At 34.4% G+C, this 22,250-nt stretch overlaps 1 protein-coding gene across 1 annotated transcript in view; it reads right to left on the reverse strand.

Annotated features, from left to right (window-relative positions):
• The window catches only part of BTBD9 (BTB domain containing 9), a 122,449-nt gene that overhangs the window by 93,128 nt on the left and 7,071 nt on the right, over nt 1-22,250 (reverse strand). The window contains exons 3-7 of the mRNA XM_074166452.1: nt 22,037-22,247; nt 20,582-20,945; nt 18,756-19,020; nt 16,915-17,134; nt 13,083-13,202 (exon numbers count right to left, since the gene is read on the reverse strand). Coding sequence (XP_074022553.1) covers nt 13,083-13,202; nt 16,915-17,134; nt 18,756-19,020; nt 20,582-20,945; nt 22,037-22,247 — 1,180 coding nt within the window. The remainder of the gene's footprint in view (nt 1-13,082; nt 13,203-16,914; nt 17,135-18,755; nt 19,021-20,581; nt 20,946-22,036; nt 22,248-22,250) is intronic.

A 22,250-nucleotide genomic window follows, 5' to 3' on the forward strand; every position in this document is an offset into this window, starting at 1 on the left:
AAAGCCTAAGTGATCTTCTGTCAAAGCGCTCGTGTTGTCTATTTCACACTTGCCTTATCTAGTGTAAATGTCTGATGTACAGAAATCCTAGGAGGTTATCTGAGCAGAAAAGCCATCCAGTCACCTCTCTTTCATATCAACATCCTCTCTACTTCATTTCTACCATTTCTTCCCCATCAAAAGTGTATGTGATGCACATCTAATTAAACTCAGAGCACTGTTTCTGGAAATACCTTCCAATAGTAATTTTTTTTCCCCAGTATCAATTAAATAGTCATTTCCCAAGAACAGGCCTTACCTGCACCCTGCTCCTGTACTAACATTCCTCCAAAAAAGTACTAATCTCTTCCATCATATGCTTATCTCCAGTTCATAAGGTGAACAATCCTAGCAGGAAAAAATTCCCAAAGGAAAGAGGAATTCTTCACATCATTTAGCTGCAGGCATTCAACTTGGGGAGCTACGTTGTGGGAATAGTCACCCAAGACTCCCCAGCACTATCAATGAATATAAAGAGGCTCCTCCAAAAGGCATTCATTTAGATTCACGCTCTCTGTCAAGTCCCGGAATAGGTTCTCTGCTCTCCGTTAAATATATGTGCAATGTAGCAAGATTAGCCTCTTCTGGCAATTTGTGTTACCTTACATTGGGCCTTCAGAATTATGTTGCTGTGAAGTCAGCCAACCTTTATCATTGACAGACTATTTCTTTGAAATGTTATACGGTTCCATGCTGTAACAAAGTTGACAGTAGTGGCCTCTAAACAATTCTTAAGTACTAGAAAAGTAAATACCTAGCAGCATATTTTCTGCAGAGCATCTCACGTCACATGAAAACTGAAGTGAGCATCTGCGCTTCTCCAGCATTCACACTGATAAGAAACAGCCAGATAAACAGGGAAAGCTGACTTAAGAACTGTCTCCTAAATTTTTCATTGAAGTTGTAGTAACAGAAGATAATAATTAACCAGTTATGAAAAATACAAAGGAAGCAGTTTTTGTCAACGAACTATTGGGACATATTTTGCCCTACTATTACTCTATAAACCAAACCATGCAAGTTAGAATTGAAAAACACTTTAATTGAAATTTTCAGAAGATAATAATCTTCTAGCTACTTTGACATGCCCATCAGCAGGACAGAAAGATGTGTCTTTTGAATCATCAAGACAGTTTGGCTTTGATTTTCTTTGCGTTCATATAGGTGATGGGAAAAAGAAGAATTTTGGTGGCTCTAGATACTTTTCCTGCTAGCTTGCTTGTATATCATTACTACAAACCCCACAAGCTCAACTTGCATATGGTACTGTGAAATTTTCAAGGATCTCTCGTTCTCTACATAATAAGAATGTCAGTCAGTTGTGGAAACAAAGTAGTCTAAATATGCTGCTGACCCCAAGCCTTCCTAGTATACTGATTTCCAGGCACCTGTGGGAAAGACCAGTTAGGTGCCACCTGCGATGGTGCCGACTCATGCCCACATGCCAGAGGATAGTAAAGAGCCTTCAGTATCTTCCCAGAAATCAGGTGATGCATAGATGACACAGATGAGGCACAGGTAACTATATTTTTTTTCCATAACACAAAGGATAAAGAGAGTTTAAGTAGTCGGAAAAAAGATCTTCTGACAGTGAACAACAACTTCTGTTAAAATAATGAATTACATGCTCTTCTGTGTAAATTACATGGCAACATAGTGAACCCCTTTTTCGTGACTGTAATTCAGTATACTTGAACGTGCCAGACTACTGCTGATGATATGAGGAACATTCTCTTATTACTAATCCACATGTCAATCTGCAGCAAGAGAATAAAATACATTTACAGTTTCTAGTTTCACCCAAGAGTGAATTATTTCAATTTCATTCATTTTCGCTCCAAAGAAATAATATAGATTTGCCATATTGAAACAATTTGTTTCCCTTTCACTTATGCACTTATCTATGAAGGTAAGATGAAATATGACACAGGAAATCATCTCTCTTTGCAGCTGTTACATATGCTTTATAATTTACTACAAACTAGAATAATCAGCAATAATGTCTTCCAGCCTTTCACCCTATTTTGATCTGCTGAAGTTTTAAAATCAGTTTTCCTCAAAATAAATATTAAATCCTTCCCATAAAAAAGGGGGATGAACTACAATCTGAATGGGGAGTGTGTCTATGCATATACATATACACAGTGCTCCACTCATCCTTAGTTTTCCTACCTATTAAATCAGAATCAAGAATACTCTCATAAAAAAGAAAAACTAAAAATAACCCTCACCCTCCAAATAAAATATTAACAACACTAGGTAAACTGAAAAAAAAAAATAAAATTGGCTTACATCAATGAAAGTCTTCATAAATACTCATTTTACACAGAAAATTATCCTGCTACCAACACTGTAACAAAAATAGTAAGAATGATAATTTAAAAAAGTCAATCTTGGTAGCTCTTAGAAATGAATTTCATTAGATTAATATGCAAAAAGAACACAACTGCTGTATGGAAACACCCTAAGGCACAATCAATATTGATTGTATGCCTTAATACTATGTACTCATAATTTACCCCTAATTTTTTCAAATCTCCAACCAGGTGACATTTCAACTCTTAATTTTTAGACTCGAGAAACTTCGTTACATAAACACTTTATTTTAAAAAGCAATTAATTCCAAGGAAAGTTATTTTTTAAACTTCCTTATCTAAATTTTAAAGGCATAAAAAGAGTGAGGGCATCTGATAAGCTAATGTGAAAATGAACACGTAACGTCAAATTACATGGAAAGTTTGTATAAATTCCCCCCCCAAATCCTACACATTTGAAAAATCAAGTGTCTCAGAAAAAAACCCTTGAGTTCTTCAAATTCATAAGGGCTTTTCAGGATTTTTCCAATCCAATTTAATTGTAATCACTTTAAAATAAATCTCCAAAACAACCAAATTTCCCCTCCTCAATTCTATGTAGGACGACTTGAAAGAAAATAAATATTTTAACTTCAGAATGTTTTACTTGTTTTAAGAGACTATAATTCTAGTCATTAACAAAAAAAAAAACACAAAAAAATCCCCCAAAAAATCATGCATGTCCAGCCTTCCCCTAAAAATAGATATTGTGCAACTTGAAAAATTTCACAGGTAAGTTTAGAGAGAGATTTTTGGAAAAAGAAAACAAACAAAAAAACACATTTAATTTTAGCTTCCAAAGTATATCAGAGAATTAATCTTTGTAAACAGTGCATCTACTTAAACTCAAAGAAATACTGGCAAAACCTAGTTTTTTAAGAGTTTTAACACACGAATTGAACAAAAATAAAAATGCAAGTCTCAAGTGAGTCACATGGTCAACCAAAGAACTGAGAAAGCCAAATAAGCTTTTTCCATTTACAAAATACTGTCAAGTATCAAGAAAAGAGCCATGAAAGCTATAATTTTGTTTCTAAGCAGCCCAGGAAAAGTCTCATTAGTGCAGTCTCCTAGTCTGCAAATGAAAACAAGCTTTTTTGGGTAGTCAAATGCCAGGGGGTGGTGAGGAAATCACTGAAATATTGTACATCATTGTGAGGGCTGCTGAGAACAAAAGAGAGTGTTGTTCTGTCACTGTAACAGCTTGGTGTACCCATATCTCGAGTGCTCATACACAGTTCTGCTCTCCACACTTCAAGGAGAGCACAGGAGAGTCACAGAAAGCACAGAGAAGGTCACCTAAAATCATAAAAGAAACAGAGTAGATTGCAACCAAAGAGGAGATGGTTGAGGGGACCATGCTGGACATTCACAAAATCATAGTAAGAGTGGAAAAGATGAATGCAGTGTTGTCATTCACCAAATCCCACATTACTGGAACTAGAAGACACTGAAACTAGTAAAATAATTGTCTAAACAGATAAAATTACTTTCTTTATGCAGTAGCTACCAACCTTTTGGAATCTGCTGCCAGTAGAAGCTATAAAAGCAGTCAGTAGAAGCTATAAAAGCAGTCAGTGAAGGACCTAAGATAAATGAATATACAACAAATTTATGAATGTATACTAACGGGATTGCGAGCAGTATAAGACGAACAGAACAGAGAGGATGGCTGGGCTCCCTGACCAGCATCTTCTGCTCTTGGGATCAGAGACAGGACACAGGACGAGGTGCCTGTTGGTCTGACTCAACAGGGCACTTAGGTTGTTAATGAGAATGCACCTTGATTAGCCAACTTTGCAATTTGCCATTAAAAGAGACAGGATAATTGAACAGAATACAGATTTAGAAATCAATATTTAATACACCTTCCATCACTGCTGTTATTCCCCAATACAAACAACAAAGAAAGCGGTATAAAGAAAAGCAATGAAGCCACTACTTTACTGACTAATAACGATGTTACTTTTCCATTACTTACTTTCCTTCCCTCACTCATTGCTGTCAGTTGAAGATACTTATGCACACTTTCACATATCTTATTTCCTATAAATTTGATTCTCTATAGCACCCAATTTGTTCGGTTTTATTTATTAGTGTTTTCAGCCTGAGTTTTCATTTTCAACTGTGTTCTGTCTTCTTCCAAATTAGGGGGTAAATATTCCTTTATAGGAACAGAAAACGATTTAAAAGCAGCATCAAATGAACCATCAGCCTAGTACTCCCAATTGAAACTGAAATGAGAATGAGCAAGTACAGTCCAAGCTCAAGAAGTTTAAGTTCAGCACCAGTTCTACAAGCTGCTTTTGAGGAGAAAAAGGACACTGAATAAAGGAATTTACTTTATGGCTTTCGCATTCATACACTGATTTATACCTTTAAAAAGTGCTACACCAACGATGATTCTTTGTTCACAAACCTCAAGTTAAGTTTAACCACAGACAAATTTGCTTTACTGTAAAATTTTTAATGTCATCCAAATTATTCCACAATTGAGACTGGCCTAGTGTTGGTTGACAGATGGCTTTATAAACTTAGAAACTGAAAGTGAATCCACTCAAGTGTATTATTCGGTTTTATGGGTACACTTTGAATATTCATAATGTGTAATTGTAAGCATGGTACAGTGTTTCAGATGCACATCAACAAACCATGCCCCTTTATCTGCTGAGAAATGGGAAAAAAGAAAAATGCTTTACACAGCGCCATCAAACAATTTCAACAGACGGCCATCACTGATCAACAAACTAAAATAAACCAGAATTCTTACAAATTTGGCAAAACAAGATTTCCTTTTGTAAAAGCCCGTCTTTGTAAATATATATGGCAAGTTTTCACATTTAATTCTAGCTCTTAGAGTGTAAGAGAAATAACAGAAGAGGATTTGAAGAAAAAAGAGTGTTGAAGATGCCTTTTAAACGCAGATTTGTCTTATGCAACATTAACTTTAAATTCTACAGCAAGTTGTATTTATTACAAACAATTTGATAATTTATTATTTAGGTGTATTTCTATGTATCACCATCAAGCTGAATAACTACTGGTAATTTTTACTTATGTCAGATCTCTTTTATGAGATGAAACAGCTTGAAAACAGACCTAGAAAAAATTTACATTTTAAGAAACTTACAATGGATAAATCAAAATTCAGAATACATAGAAATTCTAACCATAATAAACACTTTTTTTTTGGTAGTACGTCAAACATGAGAAATATGTAATCTAGATCTCTTAAAAAGTTAAAAACTATAAACCAAAAAATAAGAAAAGAATATACTATACTTTTTTATAATTTATATCCAACAAACTGGATTGGCAGGCTCGCTGTCCCATTTCTCAGGTATTTCTATACAACCATACTGACCCCTCTACACACACTTTTTCAGACAAATACTCATTTTCAGAGGATGAGCCGTCTGGCAGGTTGTCATCGACAGCTTAAACGCACACTAGCTTTTTTGCTTTTCCTCAAAGCTGAGTTGGGCTCTTTAGCTTAGGAAAACTGAAATTGCTATGGCAGAGACAGAGAAGGCATTTGAGAAGAAAAAAGCTGCCTTGATAAAGTTCTTGATGAAAAATGTTATTGATTACACCTGTAGAGAAATGAGCTTCTATATCACTAGGACCACATTTGGAGCCGCTATTAGACATGTAAGCTTAAGATCAAAAGTATACCTAACCTGAAATGAAGAAAGGGATCTTTTAAATCAATAAACGCTCTGTCCCAGATAGAGCAATAGCTTTCTTGATCCTCTGTAGATGATCTACATGTTTTGAAAAATCTGAGACTATCACCTTACCTTAGGAAAGGAAAAAAATGCCAGATTGAACACATCCTGGGAAAAAAAAGATGTTTAAAAACTGATAGATAGAAAGATAATCAAGCGGCACCTAGCCACTAAAATGGAGACTTCAGGAAATAATTTCCTTGTATTTCACAAAGTTAAAAAGCAAGGTATTGGAAACATGCCAATAAAGATTCCTCAATATGATCACTTCCTACTAGAAAGAGTGATTACTCTTCTCCCCACCCCCCCAAAAAAACCCCGAAAAACCAAAAACACAAAAAAGAAAACTGCATGTCTGCAGTGAAAATTGATTTGTGAAAATAACATCAGTGAAAGCCCTCAAAGGTCTGGAATGACATTTCAAAGTTACTTTCTTTTAATAATATGTTTCTGTAATACAAACCAAGATAATTTTTACTTATCTCTGGACATTACATTATCACTATATGTATGTAATACAGTATTAGAATTAAGAGAAGATTTTAAGATTTCAGTTACTCAGAAATGAAGAAAAGCTAATTTGTATTGTGCAGCAAGGATTGGTGGGTTTTTTTCCTAAAGTCAGAAACATCAGCATATCTGCACAATCAGAAATAAAATATTTACGTAACAGTCAATGCTTCCCAGAGCACAGTACAAATAAAATAACTAATCAACATGTTGCCTATGCAACCATTTATATTTCTCAAGTGCGGTAATTAAGGTAAAGATGGTTTCAGTTGCCAAAATTTAATCATTCCACTTGCAAGAAGTCATTTTATAAGGATATTAATGACTTAGTAGTGAAAAAAAAATTTTTGAATGCCTTTCAGACTGACTGAAGGGTTTACCAGAGGCTCCTACCAGCAACTCTTAGTCTATGTTTTTCAGTTAGATCAGTGATGATGTAAGGTTGCATTTTAAGTTAAAACAATGTTAAAGAGATTCTTTTGGATGTCTGAGTGCTGCTTCTGAACACCACCATTCTCTGCTGGGGGAGGGAAGGGAATGCAGGATTATCTGCTAGAAAAGCCAGTGCTAAATCAGATCTGCAGACACTGCTTTCTTCTCAGTTTATTTCAGGTACCTGGGATAGTGCCTCAACTGCTTTTTCCTTAAGAATTAACTCCTCACTTGTTTCAACATCTTCTTAAACTGAACCATATTCAGAACACCTTCTGGCTGACTAAGTTGCCACCAGGGTATCTCCTACAGATAAGGATATCAGAGACCTAGTGGTAAGGCTGAAAGTGAGACTTTGCTGTCTAATCAGCAACTAATTTCAATGACTGACTCTCCAAAGTGGAAAGAAAAATAAAATGACTCCACCATCATCAGTATAAAGCACAGGTGCCTGAGGCTGCCTGACCAAGAAGAGAATTAAAGAAAAAAAGTGTTGCCTAGCCTATACTTGAAAAATTACATCTCTTTGCATGTTAGTACCTGGAAAATAATTGTGCACAATGGCACAATTTCTTGGTTTAGAACTGCATTAGTACTGAAACATTTACTCTTTTTACATTCTGCTTTTTTTCAATGCTCAGGAGACAGGGTCTACATTTTAATTTGTCTTCACTCAGGCAAAGGATTACAAATGGTGTAATCATTAGTAGCAAAAACTGCTGAAGCACTGAACAAAAAAACCATCCAATATCATCAATGCCTAGTAAAAGGAAAGGCAAGAAATTCTATCTGCACTGATAAATACATTTAATACACGAGTACACCTTCTAAAGTAAAAATAATTCTATACCACGCTTTCTACAGCAGCCAATTAAGGGAAACGTGAAGCATTTAAACATATCATACATCTATTAATTCAACCTAGTAGTATTAAAAAACCTCAATATTTTTCAATTTAAAACAAATTAAAAAACAGCAAAAAGAATATGCTTAAATAATTTCCCACATTTACAGCATTATTCTACAAGCATTTTTCAGTTCTTTTAATAAAAATGCCTTAGGACGAAAAAATTATGCAGTAATAGTTAATTAAAATTTCCCTTTGATTAGTCACATTCTAATATCTCAAGAAGAGATAAGACAATAAAATAGTAGCAAATGCAGATAAAAATTGACCCCTTTCCCCTTTCATTATCTTTTTCAAATTCTGATATTACTGACAAAACAGCATTACTTTTCAAACTATAAATTGGTTTGGTTATGCAAATACTCCCTCAATTAAAACTCATCATCATCCAATGTCAGATGTAACATGGAAAATTAATTGAGTTTCCTTCTGAGCTGATGTACTATCTCTGTACTTGCTCCCTCTATAGCAAAAATAGCAAACCAGAATGATTCCATAGATCTGGGAAGTTTAGTATACAAGCACAACATACACTAGAAATAACAGTTTCACACAATTAAACAGAATGAAATTAAGTCTTTTAAACTTTTATTATAGTGACACCTTGTGGCTACATTTGACTTATTTTGAGACCACTCAAAATTTTTCACTTTCTTGCAATTGCTTTAATGATGTTCTTAAAAATTTGTGGTCTAGGACAAAGTAAAAAGATGGAGCCACAAAACAAAAACGAAAGGATGAAAAAAGTGAGAAAGATAAAATAAAAACCAGCATTGCTTATTTAAAGATCTTTAGAGGTATTACAATTCACTTAATGCATTCACACTCTTTTATCCCAAAAAAAGAGGTGCAGCATAGAATCACAACTTTGACTGCTATCTTGATTTTAAAATCTGCCTTTTTTTTTTACATTAACTATTGTTGCTTACCCATACTCAATCTGATATCCACATGGGTTATGAAAAATCCACTGATATTAATCACTGATTTCTTGAAACACAACACAATTCAACATTGTCAGGACTGTGGATTAAGTGCGATACAAGGAAGAGTTAACTTTTTAACATAATCCAGAAGATGATATTCATTTTTTCAAGTTAATGACAGGGTAAACGGTTCAATTAGGAGTTACACGTTAAAAATACTTGGAAATTTGAAAGAAAAATATTCACTTAAAAATTAGTAACAAACACATAAGCATTCTCTTCTACATTGCCTAACTATTAAAAGTTGAAGCTGGAGTAACTATGAACCTGACACTCGTTCCTAATTCTGACAGGAACCTGCTTACATGACTATTTTCCACCTTCTGTTTTCCCTCTAAAGAAATTCTTCAGCTCTAGATGAAAATTGCTATATGAGTACAAACAATGAAACTAGGACCAAAAGAAATTCTAAATAAAAAAAAAAAAAACCCAACCCCAAAAATGCCGCTGTAATCCCACTCTCTTATTTGCTTTTTCTGCATAGTATAAGGCTGTTATGTTTTTAAACGTGGTGGAATATTGTTCTCTGAAAGTATTTAAAGCAAAAATTAAAAGTTTTTCTAAAATACAATGACGTCAATAAAAAGCCCAGGTATTATACCTAGCATTTTCTCCTACTAAAGCAAACCCTCAAAATACAGCAACACTCTCTCACCTGTTATACTAAGCTTCAATGCCTAAGAAATAATCTTCCTTGTACAAATTAGCTAATTTTTAAAATGAAAAAAAAGAAAAAAAAAAAGAAACAACCACACAAACCAGCAGCTATCTCAAATCTATACTGGTAAGAAACCGCACCGTGAAAAGATACTTATTCCAGCATCTTCCACTGACAACGCAAAAAAACCTTTAAAAAAAAAATTTCTTGCATGGCTCCCTAAGCAGTTTCTTGCAAAGAGATTATTATCTGCATTACTAAGACAAAAGGGGAATAAACATTAAAAACAATGGCAAGAAGACAGAACAGAGCATGATACCTGCAATGCACTCCTCACTCAATACTTTTGTCCACGAACAGGAAAATTTTGGCACTGGGACTTATCACACTGACTCAAGTATACACAGCAGAAGCACTGCTGAGCAATATAAAAACATAACTAGTTTTGGATGTAAAGAATGCATTGATTAATCTAGTGCTAATAAATGTGAGTGATTTGCCAAGTTGCATAACAGTCTTCCTTTAAAAACGGGGCAGGCGTTTACATCTTCAAATGAAATAAATGGGATTTTTTTCATTACCTGTTGATAATCTGATAACAATTTCTTTCTAAACAGAGCACATATAAAACACTTAAAACATATCTGCCCTTTGATAAGCATGCATAGTTTATCTGTAAAAACAGTATCAAATATTAAAATAATACATTCTGAAATAATCTCATATTAGCTCGTATTTTAAATCTGTGGTCACAACACTGGAGATCATCTCTTTTTAGATGACAAAAAGCTGCTACATACTTTAGGATTTTTGTTTTGTGTATGTTAGTATCCTAGAGATATGTTATTATCCTAGAGATAAATAGTTTAACCCATTTAAATAAATAATTTTTTTTTAAATAGATAATCACAAAAACCTGAAATTAGAGAGAAAAAAAAAATCTAGTCCTCCTTGCTTACTTCTTTCTATACAGAATATTAAAGCTAGATAAATAAAACTAACAAATACTAATATGTATTCCTCCACTCAAAGTTTCTTTTATGGAGATCAACTGGTCCAAAACCCTAATTAAAGCAGGGCCAACCTTCAAGTTGGACTTATTTATATTAATACAAATAAATAAATACAAAGTTCTTAAAGTGGAACTCCTCAAAAATTGTCAGCAATTTTATATTTCTAGTCACATTTAAAATATATTTTTCTTATTATTTACAGGAAAAAAAAACAGTAAGAAGAGTAAATTCTAGTCACAGTACTTTAACTTTTGACTAGCACCTTTAATACAATGCAGGCTTCAATTCACTGATGTAAAGAGACATTACAGAACAACTTTATCTAAATCACTCTGAATTATCATGTTGACTCACAACTGAGAACTCATATTGCCTTAAGGTTACTGCTCCTTAACAATAAGTATTCATAAACTTATGCTGCTACATGTCTTTCACTAGCTTTTTCACTCGTTCTTCAAAGTAGCTGCACCTCAAGGCAATTCCCTCATCACTTTGTGGATATGATAATGAGAAACAGAGATTTATAGAAAATAACAGGTTTAGTGGGGATTATTGAGCAGCACAGGAAAAATGAGAGGCATGAGGACTATGAGATAAGGAAATCTGTGCTGTAGTTACCTGGACAACTTCAAATATCTGCTAAAATAAAACTGCAAGGGAGAGGTTTCCAGGTGTGTTTGTGGATGCATTTAAGTAGCTAATATATAGCTATGCATACAACAACATCACATGAAATGAACTCCCTCCTGATAATCTGCTCCTCCAACAGAGGGCCAGTCACTTTCAGAGGATTAAGAGATCATCGAAGAGCTAGAATATACAAGAGGTCCTTATGTGCCAAAAAATGAGTAACGTACCAACTAAAACTCTGGACTAACATACTCCCCCCGACTCTTCACTCTCTGCTTTCACCAGAGAAAAAGAACTTTCACCAAAACAGAGCAATGATGCTCTCAAAACAGCCCGCACACATACACAGAGATGAAGACAGCTGTGCCCAGGGGTGGAGAATGACAAACAGATAAACTGATGTTGAAGTAGAAAAATCACTTTTGGAGAAGTCTTTGGATAAGGCGAAAGAATAGCTGCCCTTTTGAAAGACGATGAAGTAAAGTCCAACCATAATACCCTAAATTCTCTTCAAATCTTCTTGCTAGCATGATGGAAGCAAAAAAGCTGTGCTTACTAACAATTCGTCCACTTTGCACCAAGTTAAGGTCACACACACAAAAATATCCCCAGGAAATGTAAAACACCTATAAACTCCATGAGGCATTTCATCATTGCTAGGTGATTTATCACAGACATCTTTAAGCAAAAATTTATCAGATACACACACACACTAGGGGACAGCACCAACCATTTCAGAAAGAGAAAACAGTAAAGTCAGGATCATAAAACTTATAGGGAAAAGGTGAGAACGCATTTGTTTTATCGGGAAAAATAAATTTCAAGTCAGTTACGTTCAGTATTATTAAAAGGACAGGTAAGCTGAGAAAGAATTATCCAAGAGAGACACAAGTGACGCCCGCTCCACACTCTTTCACCATAGAACCACTGTATCCCAGCAATCCCATGTTCTGGAGCAGTAAAGATCACAGAAAGAGGTCATTCTTTGGGGAAAAGAAAGCACTTCCCTCCTTGGGAATTCCAAGAGTTGCTGTACTGATTAAAAAGTTTGTGTCTACAGAATAATTATCACAATACAGGGCATTTCCTCTTTGGGTCTATGATGCATAACCTAATGATGATAACATCTTTGGAATCTACACACTGTGGCCTCTCTGTCAATGAGCTCAATTCAGTTTTTGGATAAGACAGCTTCAATGCGATCATAAGCTTCTTCCACAATTCCCAGCACTTTCAGTAAAAAGACATCATCACCTTAATAATTAAATAATAAATAAATAACAAATAAATAATGAAATCCATCCAGCTGCTTTGGTTTACACAAATCATTGCTCAAACCTTCTTAGTCCTAACTCTCCCCTTTCTCTCTTTCACAACTGTTTAAAACACTCTTTCAATGAAGCAGCAGGAAATATATGAAATATATAAAAACATATTTCCAAGCTTTATAGTAAGTACATAAACACATTTTAAACCTTTTGGCAGTCAAGGAATGATGTTTACTACTGAGTGAAAAAAAAACATCAGCTGCAAGAAAAGTGAGTAGGACTCAGAAAGAAAAAAAAAAAAGCCAGGAGAAAAGGAGAAAGATACATAGTTGGAGATGGAAGCACCAGGGTTTTCAAAACAGGATCCCTGCAATTTATCACCTATATTTATATTTAAGAAAACACACAGACAAATTTAATTTTTTTTTTTTTAAGATAGCTGATGAAGATTGTGTATATCATACATTATCAGAAATACATAATACAAAATCCACCAACTTATTCTGGTGTCTAAATTATTTAATGACAGCCATGAAACATTACATTGATGAACTAACCTGCAGACACGGGCAGGAAAATACAGGTTCTGCCAGGACCGACAGAGGTATTTAGAGTGATCAATAACCCGAATCCAGTCTAACTCATCCATGGACACCTCAATGTAGTAGGAATAAGACCTATGGATTGTCAAAAAAACCACTGGTTAGAATACAAGCAGATACATCTTAGGTATTATTTCTTCTGGATTTTCAGTTGTGCTGATAAGAAGGCTATTTCTTCCTATCCACAGACCTGTATAACAAGCAGCTATGTTAAGACACTTTTTCAGAATGACTTAAAACATCCTAACACTCACAATCTGCAGTAATTAGACGAGACCATTGACACTCAAAAAAATGCAATGGAGACTCAGTCATAAAAATAATCATTTGTATTTCTTCTGTATGGAGTAAATCTAAAACACCAGGGGGACAATTATTATTTCTATTGCCATATCAACAAAGAAAAATCAAAAAGCATTTAGCAGATCAAAAATACAAATTCAAACCCTTCACTTGACTAAAGCAGATTTACTTTATGAGCATTTTCTCACTGATGCTCTTCTTCACTTCTGACCGTTTCAGTTGTTTATGAAACATTGTTAAACCTGTCACTACTTCCACACCCCAAAATTACCTCATCAAAAGTAAAAAAAGTCACCAACACAATCTGTCTTCCTCTTGCTTATCAATTAGATTTAGCTTACAGTGATGTCAGAAGAAAGCAAACCCAAACTAAAACTATTTCCATATTATACCTACAATAGTAATAATTTGGAGGAAGTAGACGCTCCACTTGCAGCTTAGCAAATTGTGAAATGTTTCAGAATATTTTCTTTCACTTAACATTCACAGGCATTTCAACAGCACCATGTTAGCACTTACCCTCCTTTCACATCTATTTCTCTAAGAAGAGTTGCTCTTCCAGAGTTCTACACAAATGTTTTTGGTTAAACATTAATGCCCTTAATATTTCCAATTTTTTGCCAAGGATTTAGAGGGGTAGACGTCTAACCTGATATTTTTTAAAAATTCTGAAAGCGTTAGATAACACTGTTAATACCGATTTATGAACTTCAAAAGGTAACGCAGGGTCTTCAAGATGTGAATCAGCTTTCACAGCTAATCAGCTTTCACATTCACACCAACCAGATGTGTAATATTCACAACCGGTATAAATACACTGTTTTAGCAACATTATTATTACAAGCCCATGCATATTTCAGTTCCCCCTTCTAAACCTTCTCCTCTTAAAACAGCAAGCTCTCTCAGCATCTCCTTGTACATCATGTGCTCAAGCCCTCAATGTCTTGGTGTCCTGAACTCACTCCAGTGTGTCAGTATCTTATACTAAGGAGCCCACAACTGGATATAGCACTCCAAATGCTTCGTTTTCCAGTTGAGCAACTGAGGGAAAAAAAACCTAACAATTCAGGTAAGGCAAGAAGCAAAAGAAAGTCCAATAGAAAACTTTCCACAGAAAAATAAGAAAGTGAGGATGACACAGAAACTAAATCCTAAACCACTGTACCCTCTGTATTTTATGAAGACAGAAAACTCCAGCATAAGAGATCCATCTAAACAAATCGGGACATGGTTTAGTGGTGGACTTGGCGGTGCTAGATTAATGGCCGGACTTGATGATCTTAAAGGTCTTTTCCAAATTAAGTGATTCTATGACTTTGTCTGATATTCTGCCACCAACAATGGTTTGCTCTACAAATTTCAGAGGAATGGCATAGGGCATCAAGCAGATAATTTTCTAATAAGTTGTCCCAAGGAGAAAGGTTTTTCTCCAAATTTCAGCAGCTGCTGTTTTATGCCTTGCAGATGAGGGGCATTTTACCAATTACAAGCTCCCTAAAAATTGCTAGAGAACTCATTATTAATATGTATCTAATACTTTTTCAAATTTTATAAAATTGGTTGATAATTGGTTTATAAATTTGACTGATCTTCTGGGACAAGTAGTATGAAGTAGCTCCTTGCACCTTCGAAGTTTTACTTTTCAATCTTTCCAAAATGAATAGAGGAGTAACACAAATTTCAGTTGAACTGAGTCAGAAATTACTTGAAACAATTAAAAAGCTAAGAATTCAGGCAGTTTGTTTTGAATGATTAATAACTGTAATTAATATTTTTAAAATAATTTACAAAAAATAAAAATAAAAATCAATAAAACATGAGTACACCCTGTTCTAAAATAACATGGTGTCGTGGTTTGGTTAAGTTAAGAAAACAAAATGCAACTGTTTTGCAATTTTAAACCATTACTCTGGAAGTAATATAAAATTAATATTTTATCAGAAAGGTAATGAAGTGTTAAAAGTACAAGTAGATTGTTTTACTGTTTTTAATAGAAAATTGATTATGAATACCTGCATGAGCTCTCTACTAAATTGTAAAATCTTTGTCATTGCAAGTTATAAAATTAATATATTCAATTTGTCAGATAAAAAGAACCTTTCCTACTTAGGCTGTAACTCAATTGTTCAAATATGCATAATTTGATCTTTCATGCATTCCGCAACAATCTAAAGTAGCTGAGCATAAAATGGCTAAGGCATCCATGAAAGTTCATACTTCACTGGTCTCACCATGAAGTGGCTTCTAATAACTCCAGTAGTTAGTCCATAATTCACATTCTAAATAAATTTTACTATCTGAATTATTGTCAAAGTGTATTATTTCTTAATATTTTTTATATATTGAAAAAATCAGAACAAACATTCCGTCAATGTTTGGAATGTACATAAGTACAAAATATGGTTTCTGCAAAAGAACTAGAATATTGTTTTTCAAACTGAAATAAAAGCAGTTGAAAACTCAGTGGCAAATAGAAAACTAAACAACTGAAATTATGTAAACTTTCATGAGTAATATAAACTATTTAAGGAAGATACAAAAAGTGGACTGGAATATCATGAGGTAGTTTAGCATCACAAAATACAGTGTGGTATGTAAGCAACCAAAACTGCATTCAAAAAAAACAGTGGTTTTTTCAAACAAAACTTGTCATTGTCATTTCCAAAACTGTATCATGCTTTTTTTATGTCCTGGTTTGAAATAAAACAGAACCAACTTTCTGTTCAGTAATTTTACTTCTTAGCTAAGCCTCTTCTGACTCTCTGAAATTAACAGCATATTGTGCAGAAAACTGTTCTCACAGTGATAAGACCAATGTTTACAGTTCGCGCCAAGGAATGGTATGCAGAGAGGCTCTTGCTTGTACTTATTGCTATAACAACCAAGGTCAGCCAATTTTGTTATTTGCCCCATTGGAGGGGCAGAAAAAGCATAGAAGGGTCCCACCTGTGGAGAGGAGCAAACAGGACAGGGGACCCAAACGTGACCAACTGGGGTATTCCATCCCATCTGCCCCATGCTCAGTATAAAACCTGAGGGATCAAAGGGTCAGTCTCTTTCTTCAATGGCCGACGTCCGAAGAGGACCCTGCCTGTTCATCTGCCTTTGATCCCGATCCGTGTCTTCCTGACTCCAGAGCTGGAAACCAGTTCCTATCCACCGCTGAGTCCAGTCTGGGACTTCCCCAGTGCCTGCTGGTGATATCATCCTGGGAGCTTGATACGGTTTTGTATATGTTGTATCTATTTTTTTATTTTTTTTTAATTTTAATATTAGTAATTCATTAAAGTGGGTTAGTTCGTTCTAAACTCGTAAATCTCTTTATCTCTTTCTCTCCTCTCTTTGGCAGGGGGGAAGGGTCATCTGTCATTTGGATTGGCCGACCATGACATTTTATAAAATATTTAATGAATATTTCACACTGATACATTACAACCAGTATTAAATGCATTACCATCCCTTTTTATGGCAACTTGGCACCTACCGGCTATCTCTGTCCCACAGTAGTATTCGTATGTGGTTGATTATCGATGGCTGGCCTAGTTTAATTTCAATTCCAGAACGGCAGTCATCATCGATCGGGTGTCGAGAGAAGCCATGATCCAAGTCATAGTTCTGAGTATCCCCATCTAATAAAGCAGACTTCAGCTCCCCTTTTACAACCTGTGCTCCATACTTCATTGTTGCAATATTTTCCCCTGGTACTAAGAAAAAAAAAATAAGAAAAAAATACTGCAAATTAGATGTTCTGAACATCAACTGTATTAGGTCAGATCAAAGGCTTATTGACAGTATCCTTTCTTGCCCAAACACATGGCCAAAGAAAAACAAAACTACAAAAAGAGAGGTATTTTAGAACTTTTGCTTCTTCCATTTCATTTGATGCCCCTAGGTCTTTAATAGTAATAATAAGTAGTGATGATTTACTAGTACGTAGTATCTATATTCTCAGTCCCCTCCATTATTTTACAGAATTTTATTGCACCTTCCTCATTCAATCATCACTTTCCTCCTGGTTTTAAATTTTTGGTCTATTTAGTCTCTTCTTATGATCAGCCTCTCACCACACCTCTCAATTTTTTTGCCCTTTCTTTCCCATTTTTTGGTTCTAATTTCAACTGGTTTTTTTGTTCGTTTGTTTGAAGTGGAAGGAAACTAAAGATCACAAAACGCTCAAGATGTAGATTCATCATGAATTTGCAGAGTGGTATATAGAGTGGCATGGCTATACAAGCTATTTGAATAGCTATACAAACTTACAGTACTCTGCAAAGCTGGAGTGAAATGGGAAACTTTTGGCTACTTGGGCTTTGAACCAACATGGTGAAGCAAGTTTTCTATGCCATCATTTCACAGTAATAAATCTGTTATGTCCTAGGAACAGGTAATCCATCAAGAAAACTGGGGATAATGATACCTAACTCTAACTACAAAACAATACATTGATGAACCCTCTCTTAAAAAAACATTTTTAACAGTCTTGTTTGAGGAGAGACATTCAACTTTATTCTTTCCTGTGGGGTAAATACTTTCTATAAATCATGCATCAAATAGCAAACTAACTATATCTTTCTAAAGCTCAATATTAGATATTCTTGTTGAACTAAAAGGCAGCACAGACAAGGCAAATAAAAGGCTTCTCATACTTTCTAGGCTTACGTTACTATAATTTTGGAAGACGTGTTTATACTATTTGGACAAGCATGTAAAGAGTAAGAGAAAAATCAAAAGTAGTGAAGAAAAGATTAAAATCTTGATGAAGTAGAAAACAAGTCACCATCAACATAAAACCATTTAAATATCATATACCTTGTTTTATTTATTATATTTATATATTAATATAAATACATTGTATGTTGTAATATACTTCATTACATATTATTACATGTAACAGCATATTATAAATAAAAACATATTAATGTAAATATATTAAGTTAAAATATGATATTAATACAACATGTTATATTTGTTCTATTTATATCTATATATTATTTCAATATCATGTCATATAAATATCATATGTGAGAGATACATATAACATTTGCAATGTTTTTGTGAAAGTTTTTCTATTAAATAGCACTTCCTCTAGGACAATGTACTCTCATTACAACATTCATGTTTGAGCAATGTCTGAGAAAATTTGTTGACAAATATTATTTGCGGAATAGAAATGGCAAGAACAGTACATAACAAGATATTTCATTATGTAAGCCTTTTAAGCACATAATAGCAGATAAAACCTTAAAGCACAAATTAACCATATCCTATGGACAACAGTTACTAAATAAGAAAAAAACCCAAACAAATGAAAAACCTGATGCTTACTTAACATGCCCCTGTAGTTGAGGTCCATGTCCCGACTCTCAGAACGAATCTTAATGGCATCTAGGATAGCATCAGGTGACAACAATCCAGAAGGTCTTACAACATTTAGTAGTTCTGTTAGACTCATTAGTGGCAAACGTACTGCTTGCATGATTTCGGCATGGTTTTCCTTGGGGTTATGTTTACACCAATTCATCAAAGCTTGGAAAATGTCCTTCTCAGGAGCTGCAAACGAGTCCCTCAGCACAATACTTAGAAGAGCAGCCTAGAAAAGAAGAACAAAAAAAATCCCAAATAAACAGTAATAAAGTTAAATTTATTTAAAAAAGAAAAAAAAAGAAATTAAAATAAGGCAAAAATTAATGGGTATTTTAACTTGCAGCTATTAAAAACAATCTCCAAAGGACTGACTACCTGCAACTGTAGCTTGTTTTAGTTACTTATGCAAGAATTATAGAATCCATCATGTAAATAACAGGTAATATTACAAACCCACCAGGAGAAATAAGTCAGAATTGAAATACGAAGAACTATTCAAACCAATTTAATTCCAGTTACTACTTCATATTTACTTTGGAATATAAGAAGTGATTTGGGAATTTGGTAGTATAGTTCAAAGCATTCCTTTAAACTTAGCCTGGTATAAGAACACTGAAGAGAAAAATAAAGTGTGTCTTGGAATCACCTTTTTAAACCATTTCTAACTAATTAGGATTCCACCCTCCTCCTCTCTCTTTTTTGGTTCAAACTTAGAATCAGCAGGTAAAAACTTCAGTGGCTCTTATTCATGAAGAAAACCCACTGACTGCAAAATGAGAACAAAAGGAATTTAAGAACTTTTTGATTTTCACTTAGCTAGCAGAATAATTAGGAGTTTGCCTAAGAAAAGAATAAATCTTTCATATACAGTTACGGTGTATGCCAAAGATGTCATTCCCAGTGAATGACGTTTGTTAATTTCTTTATTGATAATACACTCTCAGAGCTCAGCTACAACAAACTGCACGTGACAGTACAGTAGAGAGAAAAAAACCTTTTTTTCCCTACACAACTAGTAAGTTAACAGAGTGTTTTGTACTTATTCAAGGAATAGATCCATCACAGCTTTTCCACTAAAAACATTTTTAAAAATAATAATTAAGCTATCATTCATTCAAGATGCCTCAAGTGAGCACCACTTGAAAACACTCTACCACTATTACATCCAGCTCAAAGACTACCCCAGAGCAAGTGGAAACATTCAATATCACAGAACACTCTGACTCGGACACAAATATTTATGTATCTAACAACAACAACAAAACCAACACACAAAAACCCCAAAACCACCCTACAACACCACAATATTATGCAATTTCAGAACATCACGACAATCAGCAATATAAATCATAGCAACTTCCAGAATGCTTTAGCTTACACAGTAGGCAATCACCCATCACTGAGGCAGCCTGTATCAAGAAATTAATAGAACAGGGTATCTTCTGCTATCTTAAAATCTTTACTGAATGTTGAGCAGCATTCAGAAGCCAAATTATATTCTTCAAGAATAGATGAAAAAAGACAAATTAAGATTAGATTGCCTGCTCCCACCTTTTAGAATACTCCATCAGATTTACTATATTTAGCTATACTGACTGGTCAAAATTAGATACCTAAAAAATTTAGAACAGATTACCAGGATTTTCAGTTCAGCTTGGCTTGAACATTTCCAACTGTCACAGTTTCACTAGTATAAAATGATACCTGTTAATTACCACATAAACTTATCATGAAGATACAGATTAAAATTAACATTCCTGGGAAAAAAATCCAAACAAAAGATATACCTTAGAAAGCGACAGGAAGCCTTCGCTGGAGAGCACCTCTTGGGCATTTCTATCCATGAACATACAGCACATACAAGTTAATTTGGGAAGGGAATAAAGACTGGCAACATCAAATGTCATACAGACATTCTGAATATTAAGTATTGTGCAAAGATACTCAGAGGTGGAATCCTCCAGTTCTGGGAACCCATACTTATGTGCTAGGCTTAGGAAGTCTAGGAGCACCTCCTCTTTCTCATCTCGTAGTGTAGCACGACCAGTGTAAATATATTTCAACAGCATGGTAAATGCTTCTGCAGTGGTGTCCTGAAGAGGAATTTCTGCTTCAGGCTGAGATTCTCTCATTCCGCCATACAATAATGCTCTGTAAGAAAAATAAAATTGGAGAAATTTATATCCTGATAAAACACAGGCAAAAAGTAGAAAGAGAAAGTAATAAATAACTATTTACAGCAAGGGAAATACAAAGGGGATGTGGTTTAAGAATCTACAAAAGAAAACCCCTTATACTTGGCATTTAAAGTGCAGCTCAGCTCTGAAAGCAGCTGCACAAGAATAATATTCTTATGCATCATGTTTTTATCCCACACAACTATTGCTCCATTTCCACTTTGAATAACAGTTTGCGAAGCAGAAATTGAGATATGATTCTTGTACATTTATTTTTTAAAATATAGTGCTGTGAGAAAGAAAAAAAAAAAAAGAAAAAATTTTGAAAGCAAATGAAACAAATAGTTTGCCACTATAACAGCAGTGGTAGATTAGCAAATCTCAGGATTCTTGATTCCCTATTCCTTACTCTAAACCCAGCACACGACAACTCCAATAAAACCCTGAATCTTGAAAAAAACCAAAGTACTCACATTTATTTTTTAAAGCATGAAAGCAAATTGTGTTCAAGCTGTCTATCATATTTTAATTTAGTTATTAGCTTATCCCTCTGACAAAACTAATGAGAAGAAGATTATCAGGAAGTTCTATTAACTACATTTAGATTGAAAAATGCCCGGCTCTTAAAAAAGTTGTATTAGTGTTATTCCCAGTTTTAAGATATATATTCTAATCTGTATCAGCCAGATCACTTTAAATACTCAATTCAAACTTGTCAAAATTAAACTTTCTAATTGAGTGTATTCCATAGAAGCACACCATCCATACTCTGAAAAATCAAAACAATTTTATAGCAGAACCATTCTGTTCTGAAGTTATGTTTCTCTTGAATTTGCGAAACTACCTTCAAAATCCAATTTAATGAAGGTCAAAAGAATAACATCATGACATGGTATTTATCTTTTTATATTTGGACACAATGATTTGATGTGTTGGGAAACATTCACACAGAAAAGGTCACACTCAATGGACAGATGATTACACCCTGAAAAGTTCATAGAGAAACAATGTTTATCTTATCTGCATGAAAATTTCCTGTAAGCCTGACAAAAAGCTATTCTTCACCTGAAATAATGGCACCTAGCAGCCAGGATCACTCTGTGTGCCGGAAAACGTTTCTTTTCCACAATAAAGGTAACGTCACTATATTCTTCCCCATTCATTAGAGCACCAATATGCTCTGACAGAATGTGAACATGGTCAATCTCACCCACAGCTGTGTAAGGACGAAGTGGATGGCTGTTACTCATCTTGGAGGGATGGTGATATTGGTATCCTA

Source organism: Numenius arquata, chromosome 2 (assembly GCF_964106895.1).
Source record: "Numenius arquata chromosome 2, bNumArq3.hap1.1, whole genome shotgun sequence".
NCBI classification, from domain to species: domain Eukaryota; kingdom Metazoa; phylum Chordata; class Aves; order Charadriiformes; family Scolopacidae; genus Numenius; species Numenius arquata.